At 33.6% G+C, this 25,007-nt stretch overlaps 3 protein-coding genes and 1 long non-coding RNA gene across 5 annotated transcripts; 2 read left to right on the top strand and 2 right to left on the bottom strand.

The window, feature by feature from the left end:
* Positions 1–231: 231 nt before the first annotated feature.
* LOC142547742 (heat stress transcription factor A-2c-like) lies at positions 232–6,745 on the top strand. Its single transcript, XM_075656181.1, has 3 exons — positions 232–753; positions 1,049–1,991; positions 2,175–6,745. The coding sequence occupies exons 1-3, from the start codon at positions 454–456 to the stop codon at positions 2,186–2,188; spliced, it is 1,257 nt and encodes a 418-aa protein (XP_075512296.1). The 5' UTR covers positions 232–453; the 3' UTR covers positions 2,189–6,745.
* Positions 6,485–7,984, bottom strand: LOC142547743 (early light-induced protein 1, chloroplastic-like). 2 transcript variants are annotated; one of them, XM_075656182.1, is made up of 3 exons: positions 7,720–7,984; positions 7,330–7,425; positions 6,485–6,928 (listed from the first exon to the last, which is right to left on the bottom strand). In XM_075656182.1, the coding sequence occupies exons 1-3, from the start codon at positions 7,867–7,869 to the stop codon at positions 6,584–6,586; spliced, it is 591 nt and encodes a 196-aa protein (XP_075512297.1). In that variant the 5' UTR covers positions 7,870–7,984; the 3' UTR covers positions 6,485–6,583. The 2 variants fall into 2 exon arrangements, with proteins under 2 accessions (XP_075512297.1, XP_075512298.1); XM_075656183.1 differs by having other exon boundaries at positions 6,485–6,925; positions 7,720–7,983.
* A 3,462-nt stretch (positions 7,985–11,446) lies between these two features.
* LOC142547745 (early light-induced protein 1, chloroplastic-like) lies at positions 11,447–12,372 on the bottom strand. The gene is made up of 3 exons (XM_075656184.1): positions 12,080–12,372; positions 11,903–11,995; positions 11,447–11,816 (listed from the first exon to the last, which is right to left on the bottom strand). Exons 1-3 carry the CDS (start codon positions 12,224–12,226, stop codon positions 11,472–11,474), a joined length of 585 nt encoding a protein of 194 aa, XP_075512299.1. The 5' UTR covers positions 12,227–12,372; the 3' UTR covers positions 11,447–11,471.
* An 11,132-nt stretch (positions 12,373–23,504) lies between these two features.
* Positions 23,505–24,271, top strand: LOC142545040 (uncharacterized). The gene is made up of 3 exons (XR_012820204.1): positions 23,505–23,855; positions 23,946–24,015; positions 24,113–24,271. It is a non-coding gene; the product is annotated as an uncharacterized LOC142545040 (long non-coding RNA).
* The last annotated feature ends 736 nt before the right edge of the window (positions 24,272–25,007 follow it).

Below are 25,007 nucleotides of genomic sequence, written 5' to 3'. Positions count from 1 at the left end.
GGTCGTATTTTGTGAGATGGATCTCTTATTTGGGTCACTAATCAAAAAGTATTACTTTTTATTGTAAATATCGGTAGGATTGACCTGTCTCATAGATAAAGATTCGTAAGACCGTCTCACAAGAGACATACTCTTTTCTTATTTTCCATCTTCAATCACCTGTTAATTAATTGTTCTATCTAACCCTAATCATCTTCTATCTGTTTTAAAAAAGTAATTCTTTGGAAAAAACAAAAACAAAATAAAATAGAAATTGTATCTTCCTGTTATCATAGTGTCTCTCAACTTACAGTTTGATTTAGTATTCTTGATAATCTTCTGTTAAAACCCTATTTAACCTCAAGATTTGACTCAAAAAAATCTCACAAAAGAAAGGATAGCTATTTGCTGGAAAATATTTGATTACAAATCTTGTTATAGTATAGTATATATAAAAAAATCCGAGAAAAGATTATGAATAATTCCATAGATTTTTTGAAGGAGGAGTACGTTGGATCAAGCTCATTAGAGTACTGGGATAGTGAGGAACTGATTCCTCGACCATTGGAGGCTTTGCTCGAGGCTGGTCCTCCGCCATTTCTCAGCAAAACTTATGATTTTGTTGAAGATCCAAGTACAGATGAATTCGTTTCGTGGAGTCGTGGAAACAACAGTTTCATTGTTTGGGATCCTAAAAAATTTGCAATCAATCTTCTTCCAAAGTACTTCAAGCACAGTAATTTCTCAAGTTTTGTGAGGCAGCTTAATACTTATGTGAGTAATATTCTTAATTTTTTTTCCCGATGTAATTTGTTTAATAAGGTTTTCTTTTTTTCGGAAAAAAAAATCCTGGTTCCTCTAATTACTCAGTATAAGTTCGACCCAAATGAATTAATTATTAGTGCCAGAGCCTTAGTTTGTGTGGAATGAATCTAAAAGCAAAGTCCTCGATCGATGCTTTAGTTTTCATGAAATTCTGCAATTTAAACTAAAAGAAATTATGTTTTTTGCAATATTCACAAGATCTAGACATATTGTGAAGTATAGAATGTGAAAAGTGATCTTTCAGGGCTTCAGGAAGGTTAATCCAGACAGGTGGGAGTTTGCAAATGAAGTGTTTCTAAGGGGACAAAGGCATCTTCTAAAAAACATCCTAAGAAGAAAGATACAATATTCGAGTTTTCAAACATCGAATCGAAGTCCGGGTTCGTGCGTGACGGAGGGAAGTCTTGGATTAGATGCAGAAATTGATCGTTTGAGTCGCAACAAGCAAGTTCTGGTGATGGAATTAGTGAAACTCAGGCAGCAACAACAAAAGACTTTGTCATATCTTAAAACAATGGAACAAAGGCTCAAAAGGGCAGAAATGGAGCAAAAACAAACTGTAAGTTTGTTGGCAAAAGCTATACAGAACCCCACGTTCTTGCAACAAATATTGCAGCTTCTAATCCAGAAGAAAGACCCACAAGGAGTAACAAGCAACAAAAGGAGAAGAAGAATATTAAACCATGTCTCGAAAATTGTTGGGGCTGAAGAATTAGTGTTCCATGAAGGGGAAAATTCGAATATTCCCACAACTGGTAATGTTTGTTTTCCAGAATTAGGCCAAGAAAGTGAAGAAAATGGGGACAAAATTGATGTTGGAACTGGGAAATTTGGGAATGGAGACTTCTATGTTAAAGTAGAGCCTCAAGAGTATGGTGACATTCCAAGATTTGATGATTTGGAGCTTGAGAGATTGGCTTTGAGTATGCAAAAACGTCAACTGGTTATGGGGGAAAAATCTTTGGAAAGAGGGGAATGTAAGCCAGTTGACGAAGGGATTTTGGAAGAATTGATAACTGAGAGGGTTGATGAAATTGAGACACTTTGTGATGAGGAGGATGGAGATGATTTGGTTGAGCAACTGGGATTATTGGTCGGAAAACTAAAATACAAGTCAGTAGATGAAAGGTTCTGGGAAGAATTAATAAATGAGGAGCTAGATGTTATTGGGACACTTGGTGAGAAGGGTGATGAGATTTAAGTTTTTAGGGATTATAAGGTTTTCGCTTTCAAGTAAGAACGTAATTTGTATATTATATGACTAGCCTTAACTCTTGGATAATATGTTATATTATATGATTTTAAAAATAATTATTAATCATTGCTCCCTTAAAATGAGATATGAAGTTTGAGATTCATGCGTATTTTAGGTAGGCATGCTTAAAGGTTCTTTGGTTCTGGTTCCGAGCGGTTTTGGTGCCAAAAATCCAGCAACCGGACGGAACCGTTTGAAAACAGGTTTGATTCTAATTCCAAGGTTTTATCTTTCGAATCAGAAGTCCAGTTTGGTATCATTGGACCAGTTCTGGCCCGGTTCCAATCCAACGTTCTCAAGAATTCCACTTTCTCTTTTGTAGACAATGAATCGGGGTGTGATTTTTCACCTTTCAGCATCTCTATCACTCTTCGCTAGACAAGAATTGCCCTCATCTTCACTCTCCACAAACCAAAGTCATTTTTCCCATAGAACTTTTCAATATCAAACTTAGAAGATCGCATGATTCTCACATACGGTGCCACTTGTTGAATATTCGATGAAATCTTTATTCGAGTTGTTGGGTTTTGAAACTCTAACAATCTTGATTTTGATGATAACAAAACTTGTTATTGTGTTTCTAACATATTTACTTAAATGTGCTGAAACTCGAATTTAGCCAAACTGAAAATTTGGCAAGATTAGGTATTTTGTGTATATCTCACAGCTCCTTAATCCAAATGACCAGCCGCCAAGACGATTGAATAGAAAATCAATTTGGGACAAGTCTTATTTCACGTCAGTTGGGCTAAATCGAATGTTATCTAGGCCAAACTGACAGTTGAAGGACCAAATTGATTGCACGAAACAACAATCCGTTGGACATGAACAGTTGCGGTATGTTGATCAGTATGATCATGAGATATCCAAAAGAAACAATTCAGTATGCGTTACGAAGCTAAGACGATGATCTACAAATCTTATTCACAAGTCAAAGTTTGAATCAGAGTTTAAGATTCCGATAAATGATTATGAAGCTACTGGTTTTGCGTCAGTTTGGTTCTCCTGAGCAGGTTCAGTTTACCATTTGAATATGTTGGTTGAAATCATTGTTCATCCAAGTTTGTCAATGTAACGTCCCATATTTGACGACTATCCTCACTGTACCAAGACGAGTCTTTCCAGCATGCTTATGTCTTCACTCACACGCACCCTAGGAAAATTCCCAGGAGGTCACCCATCTCAGAATTATCCAAGTCAAGCACGCTTAACTTTGGAGTTCTTATTTGATGAGCTACCGAAAAGAAGATGCACTTTCATGATATGAGTAGTACATATCAAATCTTTTAAGCCCTCTTCAACTGTACAGTCCATTACATTGAATAGTCTCGGTGTGGGATCAGTTCATTCATGTTCCCTCCACCTAGAAGCCTGCCAGGAGCCGCTCATTGTCCATGCAATCTCATGGCACCGACGATCACTCCCCGCCCTCTTCGGCCCCGGGCCTCACATGCCCACCAGCTTCCGCTTGGTTCGTCCCCGAACCACACCGTACTAAGAGAGGTTGGCTCTGATACTAACTGTAACGTCTATTTGTTTTAAAATGCGGAAAATATTATTTAAATGTTATTTTTAAATTAAGAGTTTTTTTTTAAAAAAAATATTTTTCGCATTTTAAAACGAGTAGACGTTACAATCAAAGTTTTGTGATAATCAAAAAAAGGGAGATTGTTCAGTTAAAAAATTATGACAATCTTGATTTTGATGACAACAAAACTTAATATCGTATTTCTAGCATATTTACTCAAATGTGAATTTGTTAACTCAATATGGAAGGTGAAACTCGAATTTAGCCAAACTGAAAATTTGGCAAGCTTCCAAATGACCAGCCGCCAACACGACTGAAGAGAAAACCCAATTTCGAACAAGACGTATTTCATGTCAGCTGGGCTAAATAAGATGTTATTTAGGCCAAACTGACAGTTGAAATACCAAATTGATTGCACAAAAACAGTAATCAATTGGGCATGAGCAGTTACGGTATTTTGGTCAGCCTGATCAGCTCGGTTATCCAAATGAAACGATTCGGTATGCGTTTCTAAGCTAAGACGATAATCTATAAATCATATTTTTAAGTCAAATACTGATCGGAGGTTAAGATGCTTACAAACGATTTCCGTATATAACATCGACTCCAACTATTCCGGATTTTAAGCGAATGATATAGCCTGTAAATCCCTACGAATGGATTTACCTCCTTTGATCTTCTAATCAAATCCAAGATAAAAGACCGAGTTCCTTGTTTAGATCGAACTAGAGATCTCAATGAACTTTACGTCGAGACTGGATTACCTGAATTCCAGAAATCCGACGATGATATGGCCGTGGAAGTGGCCGCGAATTTTTCTTATGAAAAATGTATTTCTATATATCAATGGGAACAAAAAATCCAATACTTGTGTGACCCTCAATGGTTCTTGAATATAGCTAGCCGCGAGTTCACAATATCTTGTGATTCAGAATAACATTTATTCTTATTGGGCTTACCCTAATTAGCCTCATTCTTTTTATCAACACAATGATCAAGAATGTCAGAACTCAAGTGTGATTTAACCCATCAGACCATGGTAAGAGCGTCTAATAGCATCGCCTCATGATCTCTTAGGTATCACTAATAATACCTGCAAAACCTTAAGTTATGGTTAGCGTACGGTATGGTCCCTTCTACTCATATATATCGAATCTGTAACGATTAGTACATCGAGAGTTACAAATGAATTCGATGACGGTGTAATATATCTTTGAGTAATAACGGTGATATGATATGTGCAACTGAGGAAACACATTTCCAAAATGCACATGTCTTACTATGACAAATATTCCTTGTACTATTAACTAATGAGATCACATAAGATATATTCACCCATAGGCAAACGGTGAATCTCCAATTACATTTTATTGGCTCCTACGTATTTCGAAACTACACCCTAGCTCGCCACCTGATGACCCTCAATGGAATTGGTAAACAGATCAAAATACATGTTATTAGGTAGAACTTTTACGTTGTCTCGGGACTAAAGATTAATGGTCTACAATCATAACCACAGAATAGTTCACTCGATAAGTGATAACCACTTGGACAGTCAAGAAGAGGGTTGTTCAGTGCATCATCAAATTATAACTCATATGTATGAATGGACATCTTTATGCCCTTACTAATGAAACTTATCATTTACATTATATATGTTAGTCTCAAGTTCAAATGACGTTTATCTTTAGTTAAGACGGTTGATTCGACTAGGAACATGTTAAGAATATATGGTACACTTCCTAATGAGTTTCATGATCTTATTTTGAAAATCAGACCTCATGATACCTTATCCATATTCAAGGACTATCTATGCAACTTATCCATATTCAAGGACTATCTATGCAACTTACATGTGTATACAAATAAATCAAATATCATAATTGGATAAAACCGTAAAACATTATTAAAATAAATATTATTTTTACATAAGAGTCAATAAAGTTCAAGCCAAAAATTAACTTGTTGAACACATACTCTAACAAAATATGGATGCCAATATCAGTTTTAAAATGCATGGCTAGGATAGGGACGAGGTGTTTTTCTTGATGAAGAGAAGCACAAAGAAGCTATTAATGCCTATTGTGTACGTCAGTATGTGGATTATGACTGTATCATGTTCATGTTTAATGGCCAATGCCTCGAAGGAGATCAAGCTCTAGGTGAGCTGGAAATGGAGGATGAAGATGAGATACAAGCAATGCTGCACCATGATGCAGCTCAACTGGCGATGGAAGCAATGACGATATCAAAGAAAGATACCAATCCTGGGTACATACTCTCAAAGTGATCATAGGCTTGGATGGATGCGAGGTGTTTCAGGATCAAGGGAAGCACGCGCCTAATGAAACTGATGAAATTGCTATTGTGAACGTCATTCCGTAGATTGTGGCCCCTGTCTCCGAGGAGCGCAAACTCCAGACGAGCTGGTGTTGAAGGAAGGTGACCGTATACATGCACTAATGATATGCACACAGTATCCGCGGTACGTCTACACACTCTGTTGATAATCTTATCCGCGGCGTACTTACGCATACCGTTGAATATTATCCGCGGCGCGCCTATGCGCGCCGTTGATAATCTTGAAGTTTCAACAGCTTGCAGTTGTGCAACGTGCAATGCGCGCCGCGGAAAGTGAATTTACGCGCTGTGAAAAATCATTTTTGTTGTAGTGCCAACCGAAAGATCAACATATTTGTGAACTTTACCAAGAATATTTGTCGTGTTTTTTTTTTTAAAAAACTAGCACATGGAGGATGTGGATTTGTAATATGATTATATTGTCTTGTCCTGACTTTATATGAAAACATCATGAACTTTCAACTAATCTAGACATAAATTCAGATGGGATTCTAAAACATATATTTGACAGTTTCCGAGTAATAAAAAGGCAGCCATTAACTTCTCGAACAAGATGTATTGATTTAAACATTCCCACTTGAAAACATTACATCATTCTTTTACCATACCAAGCTACTTCAACACTAACAGAACCTTCACACAAGAGCCCCGCCCTTGACATACTCGGTGTAAGCCAAAGCTATCAACCCTAACATCGCAAGCCTTCCATTCCAAAGCTCTGCATCAGATGTCATCAATCCCCTCGATTTCGAATCCGCACTCACGCCTTTGAACAATGGGACAAGTGATGCTACAGATAGCACAACACTTGTCCAGACGAACCAAGAGATCCCTCCATTCTGTATCTGTGAAAAGATATCTTGTCCTTTGGTTAATTCTACAGCTATGGCTGACACGAATCCGATCATCGCTAGACGGCCGTTGATTCTTTCCGGACCAGGCCCGTCGAAGGCCATGATGTCAGTAATCTTGGTGCTCTCCTAGACATATAGTAAAGTTATACATTTGATATATATTTATGCGAACAAAATAATTTGATGTGAATCCTTAAATTTAATTTGGTAAAATATTAGTAAAGGTTACATGTAAATAGTCCTCTATCATTTATAATTCTTTCATCAAATCTCAGGTTCCCAGTATAGCTACACAATTTCTCTCGTCACATTAACGTATCCGCAATAATTAGTTTCACCAACAATGTTAGAAAAAGTAAATTTACGGATAAGAATTCTGTAAAACTTGGAAGATTCGCAAGAATTTTGTATTAGTTACCCAAATCACAACAAATTACATTGTTTCTGTTTTTTGAGACATCACCACCAAAATTATTTAAAATCAACTAGAAACGTTTCAAAATATAAAATTGTTTGAATCCGCTAACCTCAGGTTGCGGCAGCGGCGGAAGAGGCGTGGAAAACAACTGAGGTGGAACTGAAACTGCTGCTTTTTCTTTCTCATCAGAAACATCAGCACCATCCTATTCAATCAACAATTAAAGTCAAACATTTCATTATTCAAATAATTAATAAGTAGCAAAATATACAAATAACCTTCATAAAAGTATAGTCTTTACTAAAAAAAAAAGTAAACATGTTAAACTTCACCTTATCAGATCTGATTTCTTTTAGTTGATTCAAACATTTGAAAACCAAATTCATAATCTTTAAATAAATAAAAAATTAAAACATTCCATTGCTGCAGGATGATTCGAAAAGCATATAATAATCCACCAAAGGCAATAATAATCAAGAATTGCTCATATTATATGTACCTCAATCCTGCTTCGAACTCTAAACTTCAGATCCTTTTTACAGAGTGGCATACATCTCACTCTCAGAGGAACAAACTGGTTCGAACCCACAATTCTTGAACTCAAACCAGCTCCGCAGATCACTTGCATACCCGATGCCGCGGCAGCCATAATGTTTGTTTGTGCGTGAAAAAAGAACTCTGAATTTATATAATTATTGTAAGAGTAAGAATAAGTAGGTGTGGAAATGTAATAAAAGTCGAGCTAGAATCGGTAGAAAAAGTCTTGTATGACTTGAATATGGCGGAGTCTACGAGGTGTGGGTGTATTCATAGGGAATATTTCAGCTTATATGTGGGGCAGTGCTTCATGTGTAGATCCAGGATCCAGATTTAACCACAAATACATGAGATCCACTATTTTTTTTAAATCACAAATATGACTAAATTTGGACCATCTCCGGTGTGGGACAGTATCCCACAGATAAGATATAGATGCATGTGGGAGGTTTTGAGGCAGAGAAATTGTGGGTATTTATCATTCCACGTAAATTGGCTGTAATTTGAACAACGTTGTACGGAATATGGATTCATGGTAGGCATCGCACATGTTTTATTTTCAAGGTTTCGAGAAAGGTCTTTTTAGTCAAGAGTGTTGTTGGTTTAAATAATTGTTCTTGTTCAATAGAGCGATTGAACCGTGATATTTGAGTTGCTGTGCGGTTTAAAAGATTTGAGTTGCACGATTACTACTAGCTACAGTTTTTGGTAAAGCGACAAGCGCTCGGTCCTACAATTGGTATCAGAGGCAAGGTCATGGGTTCGTTTCCCATTGATGGTAAAGAATGCAATTATTAGGAGGGAGATTGTTGGATGCAATAATTGTCCTTGGTTGGTAGAGCGATCGAACCGTGGTGCTTGAGCTGCTGTGCGGTTTAAATATTTGAGTTGCACCATTACTACTAGCTATAGCTTTTGTTAAAGCGACAAGCGCTCGGTCCTACAGATGTGTAGTCTAATGATAATTTTAAATTTTAAAATTTTTAAATCGTGATCGGGAGATTCGAACCTCAATTTTTGTTATTCTCTTGCAGCAGTATTAATAATAATTACTGCATTCCCAACGCCTTTGAGTAGGCAAAACTAGATAAATAAGGATTTTTTTATATTATTTCACTCTAGAAAATGTAGTTGATACAATTTTTTGGGAAAATGAAAGATTTAAATAATTTTCTTTTTTAGTCTTAAATTTAAATGCTAGTAAATATGGTTGCGATAGCTTTTGTCCTTTCCACTTTTTAGGGTAGACATGTTCTAGAAAGGAAATTGAAATTTGAAAGCCAATAATGCTGACGCTAGAATTTTCTAGTCCCCGGGTAGGTGCATGAACCATAATTAACTTTTTTCCTTGTTTTATTTTAATTTGAAAGATATATGGACGAGAATTACTCTTGAGAATTCAATATGTCGGAATATCATCACATTCTTGGTAGAAAATTATCTTTGGTTTGTTTGCTCTTATCTTAAATCACTACAAAAGATGCAAACTACTTGGGCTATGTTTGGTGTGTAGGATACAATAACTAATTGGATTGATGAGAAAACTTAAAGTAATGATATATAATGTGTAGTGATGAAGAATATTTTGTTTGGTGAGATTTTAATGAGTATGATAAATTTTACATTTTTGTTGTTGAGACAAAAATACCCTAAACTAATATTGATGACAATTTGGTATATAAAATGATATTTGTAGCAATGTTTTCAAAATCATGTGTTCAGCTATTAATAAATAAATATTTTATAAAATTTTAAATTATAGATATGTATTTATCTGATAATTTATTTTTTAATAAAAATTAATATTATTTTGCATTTTATCTCATTTTTTTCTCTGTTTTTTTAAGCGCAGAGGATGATATGTGGATTTCTAATTATTTTTTTCTCTATTTTTTAAATTTTATTTAGTTTCATCATGAAATTATTTATGTGATGTGTGTGCAAATAAAAAAAATATAAACCATTTATTGTTGGTAAAATGGTAATTTACTTTATATTTTAGGAATTGGATTATCAATCCTCCCAAAACAATGTGATGTCTTTTCACCCAAATAGGTTTTTTTATCTTGATCTTCTTGATTAATTGAACCAATAAAAAATGAGACAAACATGGGTTTAACAATCTATCCTTTGCTTATCACCCATACCAAACATACCCTTAGTCTATATATATATATATACATTTAGATTGTCATTAATATTAAGAATCTAATCCAATCTTCAAAAGTTAGCTCATTGGTGAAGGATTGTCGAACTCCATATATACAACTCTCAAGAAGACAACTAATATTCTCACTTCAGGCTCAAGAATGAAAGTTTCCCAACGCGTTGACTTGTTAACTTCGCGCTCCAAACCCGTTGACTTGTAATTATAATAGTTGTATATACAAATTTGAACAATTATCTTCTTAAATTTTTTAAGTTGAGTTAAGTTTAAATTTCAATATTAACGTAATATCAAAAATCAAGTTACATCCATAAAAAAATAAAAAAACAAAGACGCATTGATTCATTGAAGCTTAGCCGTTAATGCATATCAACTGCTCCAACAATTTTGTCAGCATTAAATAGGGTTGTTAATTTTTTTTAAAAAAAAAACATATTCTCAAATGGGAAAGTTGATGAAAAATCCCCAATCAAAATATTTTTTTGGGTTCATTCTCTACCCACAAAATTGTGGTACTATGTCATACAAAATGTGGTACACTTCATGTGGAAATATGATAACTTCATGTGGAAATGTGGTACTAAAAAAGTAACTAGGGTCTGAACACAAAAAAAATCGACGGCCGGGGACTATAAACCAATTTCCCGTTCTCAAAACTCAAACCCCCAAAAAAGGAAAAAAAATGAAAAGAACAAAATGAAAAACTTGTTTAATTTACGTTATGCCCATATATAACTCTCATTTGCTATTGAAAATTGCCTTTCTCGTCATCTTGACCCAGTAAAATAGAAGTGCGTGTCCGATCCAAAACTCTCCACCTCATTGTAACAAGAAAATTAATTAAAAAATAAAAATTGTATTCCCGACTACTAATGCTTGTGAATTTTTCTGCATGCTTCTCTTTTACCTGAGATCATATTCATTTAATTTTACACTAACAATATAAAATATTGGTAAATGACTAAAAGTTTTACGAAAAGTTTTATGTAAAGAAAAAATTCTTCTAAAAAATATATATATATATATAATCTTAATTATTTTTAAAATTAATTAGATTCCACAAATATTCATCGAAATCTTGTTATTTAGTCCTAAAATTAGAAATATATATACACAATATTGGTATGGTGATAAATGACAAAATATAATTATATGGATGAGAGAAATAATATTATTTGAGCATGAATACATATGAAAAAAAATTAATTGCAATGTTTCAAGTCCATAAACACGAAGAAATAAATTTAAAGGAAAAAACTTATATCTTTTCAAAAAATAACAAAAGAAAACCAACATAAAATCAATCACATACCAAACCTAGCTAGGTATTTTTCAAATGTATACTTTAGAATATCCGAGTAAATTATTATAAACTACATATTTAAAAGTTACTCGTTGAAAAAAGCATCAAACTTTAGAATCCAGAAATATATAATTATTCATTCCAACATAAAAACATCACTACATTATTCATATATTTACATAATTCTTTACATACCATATTTCATCAATACCATCATGGAACTAAACATGCCCATAACAAACTTTCATACAAGAGTCCCACCCTTGACATACTCGGTGTAAGCCAAAGCTATCAATCCTACCATTGCAAGCCTTCCATTCCAAAGCTCTGCATCAGATGTCATCAATCCCTTGGATCTCGAATCCGCGCTCACACCTTTAAATAACGGAACAAGTGATGCCACAGATAGCACAACAGTTGTCCCGACAAACCAAAGGATCCCTCCGTTTTGTATCTGCGAAAAGATACCTTGTCCTCTGGTGAATTCAACCGCAATGGCTGCCACGAATCCGATCATGGCTAGACGGCCGTTGATCCTCTCCGGGCCTGGCCCATCGAAGGCCATGATATCTGTAATATTTGTGCTCTCCTGAATGGAAATTGAGACCACATGTGATTATATAAATGTACTAAATCAATTATTAGATTAAAACAAAATAAATTAATCTGAACTACCTCAGGTTGCGGCCGGGGAGGAGGGGTCGAGAACAATTGTGGTGGAATTGGAACTGCTGCTTTTTCTTTCTCATCAACAACATCGCCACCATCCTGTTATATCAGTATTTCACTGTTAATAAAGTAGCAAACTATATGTAAACTTCACATATAGTGTGTGTGTGTGTATATATACACCTCAGCCGTGTTTCGAACTCTGAACTTCATATCCCTCTTGAAAAGTGGCACGCTTGATCTCAAAGGAGCAAACTGGTTCAGACAAGCAATTCTTGAACTGAAACCAGCTCCACAGATCATTTGCATTCCTGTTGCTGCAGCTGCCATATTGTGCGTGAACAAAAGCTTGTCTGAGAATGAAGAACAAGTAATTAGCTGTTGATCAGTATTCGAAATAAAAGAACAAAAGTCGGAATTAGGTTGAATATGGTGGAGTACATGAAGTGTGGGGTTTATTTATAGAGGTTTTGTGGAGAGAAATAGTGGGTCTTTCTTTTTACACGTAAATTGCTTATAATCTGTACAACATCGTATGAAAGATGGATCCATAGGCACCGGACAGGTTTCTTCCCAAGGTCACGAGAAATTTAATCAAAGCTAGATAGGGACGCGTAAGGATTCAATATATGTAAGGATTCTGGATCTTTCTTACAAAAACTTTTCACAAATATAAATGAAATTTTAGTTATTCACATTTAAATTTCTTTGTGGTATAATATTTAAATAATAGTGTCTAGCTAGGACATTTAATTAATAAATTAATGTGAGGATATTATCAAAAGGTCGGTCGAGGTATATGTGTGTATCACACGAATCTCTAGTGTTTACTCAATGATTCTAGGAGCAAAATATGCATCCAAAAACATCAAAGCTTTTGACAGAGTTGTATTGATTCTTGTTCGTTTTCAACTAAAAAATTAACGGAAAATAATTTTTTTGGTCCTGAACTAAACTTGTCTCATTTCGAGTTTTGATTCGCTAAGTATTCAAAATTTGGTTTTGGTTTGTTAACTTTGATTTCTTTTTTTGCTTTTAGTATATATTACTTTGTTAGAGTGCTAATGTATCACCGAAAAATGCTCATATGAGGTCAAAAAATGCTGATTTGACGCAATAACCTGCTGGTGCGGTCTGCTGGTGTGGTGCCAAAATATGCTGAAGTATTTGACGTTATATCAACAATTAGACCGAAATGCTGCACGAGCTTTGATTACTTAACTTTTAGATTGCACACTTGATAGAAATGCTAGTACACAAAATATAAGTTTTGCCAACAGCAAAAACTTGTGTGAGACAGTCTCACGAGTCGTATTTTGTGAGACCGATCTCTTATTTGAGTCATTTATGAAAATTTATTATTTTTTATGCTAAGAGTATTATTTTTTATTGTGAATATTGGTAGGGTTGACTCGTATCACAGATAAAAATTTGTGAGACCGTCTCGCAAGAGACCTACTCCTTGCCAACATAAAAGAATAATTATAAGCTCTACTTCAATTAAAGTTTAAATTTTGGTACAATCCTGTAACGTAATGTACTTTTAAAATAATTGAAATTTGCGGAAAAATAAAAATTTTCTTAAATAAATAAAAATCTTCCAAATTGCGATAAAAATAAACTGCTCATCTAAAAATAATTACCAACCAAGTTTGCAAAAAGTATTCGTTTAAACAACTTAAAATAGTCTCATAAAATCAGAGTATTTGAAACATGCATAAAGTTCTTAAAAACGTAGGCGGTCCTCGGGTTTAGCCTCCACACAGTCCGAGTCGGCTCATTGGTCCCCACCCCTCGTCTCTTCGTACTCTTCCTCACCTACATCTATCAAGTCTAGTGAGTCTAAAGACTCAACATGTATAAACTGATAATAACAACTAATACATAATAAAACCACATGCATTTTAAAGTAGGACGTACATACTTGAACATGAACGCACTTACATAAACGTAAACGTGCCATCATATCGTAAAACTTTACATAAACATACTTGCATCGTACATACTTGAACATACATAAACATAATCATTTTGCGTAGAGATATGTTTCAAAGCAAGTGACCCATACATAAATGCGCCTGATCAGACTAAACCACAGTACTGGGCTGGCAGGGATGTCCACTACCACATACATAAGATCCTCGGTCATACTTTACCAGGTGGATTGGTCCTTGGTCATACTTTACCGTTTTCCAAAACTGATCAAAACGATCATACTTTACCGTGGTGGAGAGGTCCTCGGCAACGTTCACCGACTTCCAAACCCGTTCATAATTGGTCACAAGACATTTAGCATACCTCAAAAACATAAAAATATTTTCTTTGCACGTCGAACATACTTAAAAATGTCGAGGGCTTCGTTGAAACGCTCTGGACATGCTGCCCTAACCAAAACAGCAAAGATTCAGGAGATCCCAACAAAGCCTACAACCAAAACTTGAGAAAATATGAAGAACATGCACAAAATTTCACAACTTGAGCGGGTTTACGATAAAAATCATATCTCTCACATTTCTTATCAGAAAATTATGCATTTACTGTCCAATCGAAGATAACACAGAGAACTAAAAATCATATGTTGAAAACATTTCCAGAAAATTAACTTATAAGTCGCAAAATTCGAAATAACAGAGGATGATGGATTTTGTGACACAGAAATTTCATGGCTTGAGCAGTCCCACGAAAATGATCATAGCTCACCCGTTTCTTGTCCAAAAATTACGAATTTACTGTCAAATCGAAGGTATCAAAAAGTGATACGTTTTATATGCTGAAAGTTTTTCCAGAAAATCAACCGAAAATTCACACTATTCGAAAAGGCATCAGACTCGATTTTTGAGATCTAAAAATTTTGATCCAAAATCGTTTCAAACAATTTTGCTGAAATTTTTGCATAGGATATGCATGTTTTTCATACAATATATATCAAAATAATTAATATGACAAGATCGATACGAAAACGAAAGATTATGCATGCCTTTGTGTCTAAACGCTCGAAGATAACGAATACCGACGCGGTGGATCACGGGGGATGACCGGGAGAAGATTGTTTCATGTTTTCTTGCCCGAAAAGGATCGTGAATCTTCAAAAATTTAGAAATGAAAAGGTTTCTGCTGAAAAAACTTAGAGCCCTAGCCTTTTCCAAGAGAAATGAAATGAAATGCAATGAAATGTGTGTGTGTGCCTAGGCCAAGTGTATATGTGTATGTGTGTGTGTTAGTGGGTTAGTGGGGAGGGCATTAAAGGGTTTAATTAGGATATTAAAATATTAATAATCAATTAGTATACTAAATAAAATAATAATTCCCCATTAAAATAATAGCATATCTAAATTTGAATTAAAATACACATGTGTTAAATCTTAAAAATTTAAAATCTTAAAATTATTTAATAAATTAAATTGGGCTTTAAAAATGTTAAAAACTTAATAAATCATTTTATAATGTCATTTTCTTGACTTGAAATAAAATATCACATTTTAAAATCGCCTAAATCGTCATCGGTCTCCTTTCCTCGATCACACATCGAATATTCGCCTGAAACATGAAACACGAGAAAATATTTTAACATCAATCAAATAAAAATGTAATAATTTAAAATAATGTCAATCATAAATCTTGCATCATTAAAAATCATTTTAAAATTAAATAGATAATTTAACAATTTAATAAAATACAAAATAAATTTAATAACTTGCATGGATGTGGTTTACGTGGACCTTCAAATTTTTGGGACGTTACAAATCCTGCCAACATACTTGTATTTATTTATGTATAATTTTCAGAAAAATTTCATTCTCAATTTTATTATATTTCAATACTTGTAAATTTAATGATTTTTTTATTAAATTTATATTAGAATACAAATAATATATAATAATGTCAAAGAACTGAAAGTACGTTAGGGAAAAAATTTATTTTTATAGATTTAGAACTAACCATAATTGAAATAATAATAATAATAGAAAACTATTAGAGATTCAAAACAAAAAACATTTAATAAACAATTTCACCGTAAAATATCACTATATTATTTAAATTTACATTATTCTTTACACATCAGAACACTTCATCAACATCAAAATGGAATAAAACATGCCCATAAAAAAACTCACACAAGAGTCCCGCCATTTACAAACTCGGTATTTGTAGGAGAGAAGATGACCTCGATTAGAGTGCATGTGCACGGTTCCTGATTAGATATATGCTCACGCCCTGTCCTTTGACGACTGTCCATACCCTGTCCTCTAGCAACTACCCATGTCATGTCTTTTTTCAGTAGCCGTGGTGGCCCATACTGATTAAGTGACCTTGAACCCTGGTCGGCAGTGAGGACATTGGTCGAGCGAGATTGACCTTGGCCGGGTGACATGAGCCCTAGATGGTCGAGATGACCCAGTGTGAAACCCCGATTTTTCTCCGAAGATAAGAATTTTGATGATAAGCCTAATTTTAGGATAAATAAACCAAAATCTAAGATTTCATATGATATTGATGCCAGATAAAGATCTAAGATTTGATATAATATTGATACCAGATAAATATCTAAGATTTGATATGAAATTGATACTTGGATAAAGATCAAGCAAGAGGATAATAGATCCCTAAATTTCGAAAATTTAAAGTATTTAATTGGGATTTTCGAAATTATGGAGATAGGAAAAATTCTGCACTATAAAAAAACACATGCATGGGAAAATTTAAAAGTTCGCGTACCAGAATTTTATGGAAAATCAATAGTATTATTTTTGGGATAATTTACCACAAAATTTGAAGTTACTAAAGGAGATTTTTGGTATTTAAGAGAAATGATTTTATTGTACTGGAAATAAAATATCTACCGAATATTGGGAATAGACAAAAATTCGAAATTTTGCAGGCTTGGATAGGAAAATATACTAAAGGAATGGATATATAGATTTAAAAATTATCCAGTATCATGGATAAGATATGATAATTATCCTAGATTTAAAGTTTGATTCAAAGTTCAAACGCGAGGATAATACACGATCAGGATAGCAGCCAACCCCTATAAATAAGAGAGTCATGCCATTAGAAATTCACACCTCCACATTTTCTAAATTTCTTCTCTAGTTCTCCCTAGGAATTTTAGAGACTTTGCTCTCTTAGTGTGCCGAGTATCGAAGCTCTGTAGCAGTCCAGATCCAGGCTCAGTTTCGAAATCCTATCATCACCAGTTCTCATTTTTTCGAATTATTCAAGGTAAGTGGGTTTTTGTTATACTATAATTTGTACACTTCTCATTCGTAAGTGCTATTTTGTTATGCACATATTCTTTCGTAAGTGGGTTTTTGCTATATTATAATTTGCACACTTATCCTTCGTAAGTGGACTTTTGTTATGTATATATTCTTTCGTAAGTGACTTTCTGTTTGCCACACTTGTTCTTTGAAGCGGGCTTGCGTTTAAAGAAATTATAATTTGTGTACGAATCTCCCTTCAGTTTTTGAAAGTTCGTTCGAGCATAATTGCTTGTTCATGATATATTTCTTCTAGATTTGTCAATAGAAACTTGAAGAAGATCTTCTGGATCCCAGTTGGATTGAAGCTATGCAAGAAGAGCTGAATCAATTTAAAAGAAATGAAGTTTGGTTTCTTGTACCTAGACCAACTCATCAAGCTGTTATTGGAACACGGTGGGTGTTTAGAAACAAACTAAATGAAGAAGGCACTGTGGTCAGAAACAAAGCAAGACTGGTGGCTCAAGGTTTCAGACAAGAAGAAGAAATAGATTATGACGAAACCTATGCACCGGTAGCAAGGCTTTAAGCGATCAGAATATTTTTAGCCTTTGCTGCTTTCAAAAATATCAAAGTATATCAGATGGACGTGAAAAGTGCCTTTCTAAATGGTCTACTGCAAGAAGAGGTCTACGTTGAACAACCTCCAGGTTTTATCGATCATTTCTTACCAAATCATGTATTTAAATTACACAAAGTCCTGTATGGTTTAAAACAGGCACCTCGAGCTTGGTATGACACACTATCACAATTTCTTGTTAATCATGATTTTACTATCGGAACAGTAGACAAAACTCTGTTCACTTTAGTTAAGAATAAGAACATTCTGTTAGTACAGATTTATGTTGATGACATAATATTTGGGTCAACTAACCCCAAATTGTGTGCAAAGTTCTCCAAATTGATGCTGGAACAATTTAAAATGAGCATGATGGGAGAATTAAATCTCTTCCTATGACTACAGATCAAGCAACTTGATACTGGAATTTTCTTAAATCAAGCTAAGTATACTTAGAAACTACTGAAAAATTTTGGCATGGAGACATGCTCTGCTGCTTCTACTCCTATGAGCTCATCTACTAAACTTGACAAGGATGAAAATGGAATTTCAGAAGAGGTAACTCAGTATCGTGGTCTTATTGGTTCATTGTTATATCTTACTGCCAGTAGACCTGATATTATGTTTGTTATCTGTATTTGTGCAAGATTTCAATCTAATCCTAAGCAGTCATATTACATTGCTGCTAAGCGCATACTGAAATATTTGAAGGGCACTCAAAATGTCGGCTTATGGTATCCTAATGATTCATCTTTCAATCTTATTGGATATTCAGATGCTGATTATGCAGGTTGCAAATTAGACAGGAAAAGCACAAGTGGTTTTTGTCAATTTCTTGGTGATAGGCTAATCTCCTAGTTTGTAAAAAGCAGACTTCCATAGTTACGTCTACTACAGAAGTAGAGTACCTTGCTGCTGGAAGTTGCTGCTCTCAAATTCTTTGGATACAACAACAACTTAAAGATTACGGAATTCAAGCTTCTGAATCACCCATCTTCTGTGACAATACCAGTGCTATAGTAATCACGCAAAATCCAGTACTTCATTCTAGAACAAAGCATATTGATATCAGACATCATTTCATTAGAGATCATGTGTAGAAGAAGCACATTCGTCTGGAATACGTTTCTACTGATCAACAAGCAGCAGACATCTTTACAAAGCCTCTGCCTGAGAATAAGTTCTCTTATTTTCGAAATTTTCTTGGTTTAATTGTTTTAACTTGAGTATATTGTTGCTATCAGTTTGTTGATTATTATCAGTTGCCTGTTACTCAACTCATATCAGTATGCTTATAAGAAAAAGGAGACAATTTGTGGCAAGTACTGATATTTTATTAAGAATAGAATCGACGCCTTACAACTTGATTCAAACTTCTTTCTACAGCATCTTGCCATATTCTAAACCAGTTGTTCAAATCATGACTTCTAATATTCCAGAAGTTTTCAGAAATGGCAACTAGGTCAAGCAACTCCCACTCCCTTGACAGCAGCATGTGGTTCAGCACATCATCATTGACCAATTCGGATATGTGATCAACTCGAGCAAGCCTATTGAACCTCCTTGCAAATGACCTCTGTTTAGCAGAAGCAAGAAATTCTCCGGTATTGATTATTTGAAGGTCATGAGCAGTAATCCAAATGGACATAACCTCCGCAAAGATGAAGTCTTCTGCACCTTGTTTTAATTCTTGCAAACGTTGAGTTTTCCATGAAGGATGAGGAACATGAGTGCTGCTTTCACAATCTATTGGAATACAAATGTCATTATGAGCAGAGGTTATCTTCATTTATAGACAAGACTTGAGGAAGATGAAGAGCCATCGAGCCTTAAATTATCCAGACTACGTTTTTGTCATCTTCTCTTCTGTTTATTTTTTGTTATTTGGTTATTTATTCATTTATTTGCATTAAGTAAAAAGCAGTAGATAAACAGATATATGAAAAAATGGAATATTTCATTTATAAAACCAGATGCATTACATTTGGCCTATCTATTACATTTTGTTGATATCAGAAGTTTGAAGTACTGAAAAGTACTTCAGCAGGAACCTAACTAAGCTATGCTGAAATCCCCTATTTTCGCATGATCATGGTTACTGAAAGGGGTTATTCCGCAGCTTATTCCTTTTAAGAACAAAAAATCTAACTGATTGTTCATATTACAGGCCAAGGAATTTCTTCCAAGTCTTCATATCTTGAAAAAAGATGTCTTCAGACATCATCTTACGAGAAGCTGGAAATGGTCCTTGCAATTCCTCTGCTGAACCAGTCTCTGGAGAATACTCCAAAAGCATGTTTGCATCATCCATTTGTGATTTGATATTATTTGTGTACATAACCTTATTTGTGAGATTGCAGGTACTTATATAGAGTATTGGGAAGCTAAAGAAACGTCCAACAGGTCACATCTTGCACGAATTTTAAGAGTCATCTATCATTCCCATAGATATCGTATCTTTTGCATTTATTAGTTGCATTAATTGAGGAGGAATATTATTTTGTTCTGTTCTTTCCTTTTCCGTGCTTTATCAGAAGCAGAAGAAGGTTTGTCTTTTCGATAAAACAGTGTGTCTACTGGTTTTTATCAAGATGCTGAAAATATTTCAGTACTTCATAACTTCCAGAAGATATTATCATAAGATGACAAACTCTCTTCTGATATTTTTTAGTAACCGCTTTGGAAAGCCCGCCTATTTTAGTTACTTTTAAAAAAAAATTTGGTGTTTCTGACACTCTCTGGTAAACTTTTCAAATTCAACCATAAGCATATCGACACATGTCCTTATGTTTCACTGACGGCTGTACATTATAGACTTTAACCGTCTTTTCTTAGTCATTAATTACACTACAACAATAAATGGCTATTGTGACACTTTTTTGTAGACACTTTTAATTAAATGTTGTTATAAATACTTAATAATGACACTTGTAAAAAATTAATAATGTGTAAAATAAAAAAACATATTAGATTAGTTATCCTGACATTTTTGATTGATGTCATTATTTATATGGAATGAAACAATTATTTTCGCTCCTCCAATATTTATCAATCCCAAATATTCTCACCTTTATTTTATCTATTTTTCTCACCAAAATCTTCATCATGTCGTATAATAATTTTTTTATTTAATATGGCACACCCATTCATGTGCACTTTTAATATTATTTTAGCTCATACAAACAACGGCGTGCAAAAAATACACGTCGTAGATAGTTATTTCAACGGCGAGCTATATGTATCATGTTAAAATTTAATATTTACGACGTGCGTCATACGCTGTTAATAGTCTTATAATTTTTTTTAATAGTAGAAAATTTATTTCGTACAGCACACGATCAACGCTGTTGATAAAGATGGAATAATTATACAGCGCGCTCTTCTCCCAAATCTCTCGCGCCCTTCTTTTTTACCCTTATTCATTCAGCCGCGCCCCTTCTTTTTTTCCCTCATTCAGCCGCTATCGCCACCCTCATTCATCTAGTGCTATAGATTTATTTCCATCTGCAGAATCCTTCTTATTTCTATTTTCTAGTCAAATCTCTCGCGCCTTTCTTATTTCATTCATTGCCAAATCTCTCGCGCCCTTCTTATTTCTATTTTCTAGCCTCACGGTTTCAGATTTGTCTTCTCATCTCCGGCCGGTAAGTTCCAAATCTATCCTTTTTTTCTCAAATTCGTGGTACTAAAATAATAATCTGTAACAAATCCTTTGTTTTCTGGATGATTGAATGTAATGTAGGCTTCTGGAAAATAAGTAGAAATGAGATGTGCATACTCTAAGCCGTAGAAACTCTATACCAGGAGATGTCGCTATGGTTTTTAATCTTATCAGGGAATTAAGAAGAATAGTATGTATAAAGTGATTCATTGATCATTAAATTGCCCTGGCACTCCGTACTTGGTATATCTTGATGTTGTAGATTACAGAAATAGGGAAATAATAGAGAAGAATTCACTTAGTAATTGGTTGAGTTTTCTGCAATTGGAATCACCTTCAGCTGTCAGAATGATTCAAATTTAGGATAAATTATCGAAGATACAATATATTTTCATCTTCAGTACTTCTTTAAGAATCAATACTTTGTTAGTCTTTTTCTCTAAAACAGGTAACTACTCATCAACTTGTGGACCAGTAATGTTAAGTTCCATGTATTTCCGTTTTGGGTTGAGCCCATTCATAATGCCCTCTGGAATGTGGTGATTTAGGATGATGCACTGATTGGTTATTGCTGATCCCACCATTTGAACTTCCTACAGTTCAGATTTACACCTTTTGTAAATTGCTGCAAAGCAGCAGAGAGAACTTTTGCTTGATTTGGTGAAGGCAATCTTTCATTCTGCCCATAATTTTAGTTACAATGACGGAAATGGCGTATACACTGTTCTTGATTATTGAAACTTGACTGTCTCAGAGCATTCAATTGTATGGTTAGTTTTTCTAATAGCTTTTAAACTCAGTTTGCTTTGTCGAGTTTAAACTTTGTTAAGTGATGGAGTCTGCTTTACGTTTCCTCTAAGATTGTAGGAAGGTTTGCATCATATTGATCTATGAATGATTACTGGATCTTATAGAAAATTTTCATATTGATATTATTTAGATTTTTCCTTGTCCATGATGTTAAAGCTGACATAATCACTTTTCTGTGTTACAGACCTCAAATGGTGGTGGGTTGGTAATCATTCACATCCTGGTTTTGGGTGTTGACTTTCTGGTGTTGACATTAATACTGAGCAGGTTTTGCTCTTCATCAGACATCTCCTTGCAGCTTCATCGAGTTCTTGAGGTCTTTTAGTACTTGCACCTGCTTTAGTTTAGTACACATAGCTTAAGAAAGATCAACCTAGTGCAGCAGTCTAAGTAATTGAGCCAGGTAATACAAATTATTATTAACATATTAATCATGCTTATTGTTTCGTAGGATTTGTTTTATATTTTTATTTATAATTATAATTTACATTTATTAAAATTAATTTAAATATATTTATTAGAAATAAATTTGTAAATATGCATTTATTTTAATAATTAAAATAGCAATAATATTTTGAATATTAATATTAAATAAAGTTTAGTAATAATTACAATATTATTGTTTTTTTAAATAATTATAAATATTCTTAAAATAATTTGATAGATAATTAAATAGATCTTTTTACCAGAATTGTGATGGGTGATGTCTGATGATATGTTGCTCGTGAAAGTGTTTTGCGTGAGTGTTAAGCTATTAGGTAAACTACGGCACTGCAACATGTGGATTACAATTTACGTGTCTTACAAAGTGAAAACTAATAGGTATGGCAGTGTAAGAATGAGGCATGTGAGGGGCATTATATATTTGCATTACTGCTGGAAGGATTTCTTATTTAGCTGATGCCTGAATGTTACACGAGCTGATATATTTGCATTACTGTTGGAAGTAATTTCTGATTTCCGATAACTAGAATCACAGTCATTGTAAAATTAGTACTTTTCTTTCATGATCAATGCTCTTCTTGAATGGCTTATGTTAAATTCTTGAAGTTGTGCATATATGTATTCTTAGCTGCTAGAATCAGGCCTCAATTTGAGATGAATTTGAGATGATATCGTAGAATTTTATAAGCTTGATATTATTTATTATTTGATGTGGCATAATGAGTTGGAGTTTGCTTTTTTGTAAGCTATATTTTGTGTGAGCTTATAATTATCTCGAGTTAGTCATTTATTGATTTAGATAGTATATTTTTGTTGAGAATGTATATTACAGTTATATTTGCTGTCATGAGTTAAATAATTTGAATGATGTTTCTTTATGCTTTTTTTGTTTTCTGGCTAGCTGGACATACTCATTAGCATAATGTTTGTTGATGATTGTACTTTATAATTGTTTTTATTAAAACCTTCTCTTTTGCACTTCACGTAGATTGGATGTTCTGTCTCAATAAAAAGTCTATTTGATTCGACGAAAATTGTGGCAAAAGGAGTGGTTCGTAGCATGGATCCAAATACCGAAGTAGGAAGACAGACGTTGGGACCAAATTGGTGTGAAATACAAGTTCTAGTTGTCCTAGAACGGGAAGAGAGTTTGATTAGGCCATATGATCTTTACAAAAGGTTGGGGATATACTTGGAGGAATGATAGCTTGGCTTTGTCTTTTGGTATGATATTCAACTTTTCAATTAACTAGTATTTATTGTTATGTTTGTCATGTTAATATTTTTTTAAACCAATATCAATTATATTTGCAGTTGACAGTTCATGAGGAAGATTTCTACTAGGTGCATTTGGATAAATAATAATTTTTCAGTTTATCATTTGGTATGATATTCACTAGTTTGAATTAAATTTTAATCTCTTTATTTTGTGTTTCTTTAATTTTATTCAATTAATACAAATATATGAATTTTTATTGTAGGTGACAAGAATATTGGATTTTGATTAAGATGAGATGGTTGAATAATGAAGATGCGTCCCAAGTTTGCTTATGTTTTGTTTTACAAGACTTAATTGTTTGTTAGTTCTTAAACTAAATACATTTGATACATTTGTTGGGATATAGTGTTTTTCGAGATAACAAATTTGTCAGTTTTATACATTAATGATTGCAAAATTAATGACAATTATTGATTAGCAATTTAATTTCTATTTTAAAATTTTGTATTTGTATTTATGTTAATTTGTTATATCTTTGAATATTATATCATGAAAATATTGAAAATCGATGACATTTCATAAAATATAACATTTTTTATGTCACAATAGAACATTAAATCATGTACATAAAAAATGTTATTGTAAAACTCATATGGAGACATTTCAAAAAGTCATTATAAACAACTATTAATGACAATTTTCAATATCCTTATATACTAGTATAGAAGACATTTATAAGTGTCATTACAGATTACATAATGAGACATTTTAAATTAACCTTATAACATATCATTAGTGACATTTTTTATTGTCACTATAAATAATATACACGATACTTTTAGTTGTCATTATAAATTATGTTAACTGACATATAAATTTGTCATTATTGTTATAATAACAAGGCATGTATAAATGTCTTTAAAACATGAGTTTTCCTGACATTTAAAATTGTCATTATATGAATAACTAGTAACACATATGAAGTTGTCATTAACATCTTATAATGACATTAAAAAATGTCAGGAAGTTTAAGACGACATTGGAATAGACGACATTTGTTGGAGGTGTCACTAAAGTTTAAATGTCACTAAATATTGAATATTATGACATTTATGAATGTCACCATAAGCATTTATTCTTGTGTTACGCTTTCAGAT

Source organism: Primulina tabacum, chromosome 5 (assembly GCF_025594145.1).
Source record: "Primulina tabacum isolate GXHZ01 chromosome 5, ASM2559414v2, whole genome shotgun sequence".
Taxonomy (NCBI): domain Eukaryota; kingdom Viridiplantae; phylum Streptophyta; class Magnoliopsida; order Lamiales; family Gesneriaceae; genus Primulina; species Primulina tabacum.
Note: the sequence above shows the minus strand (reverse complement) of the source record. Positions and strands in the feature narration are given on the sequence as shown.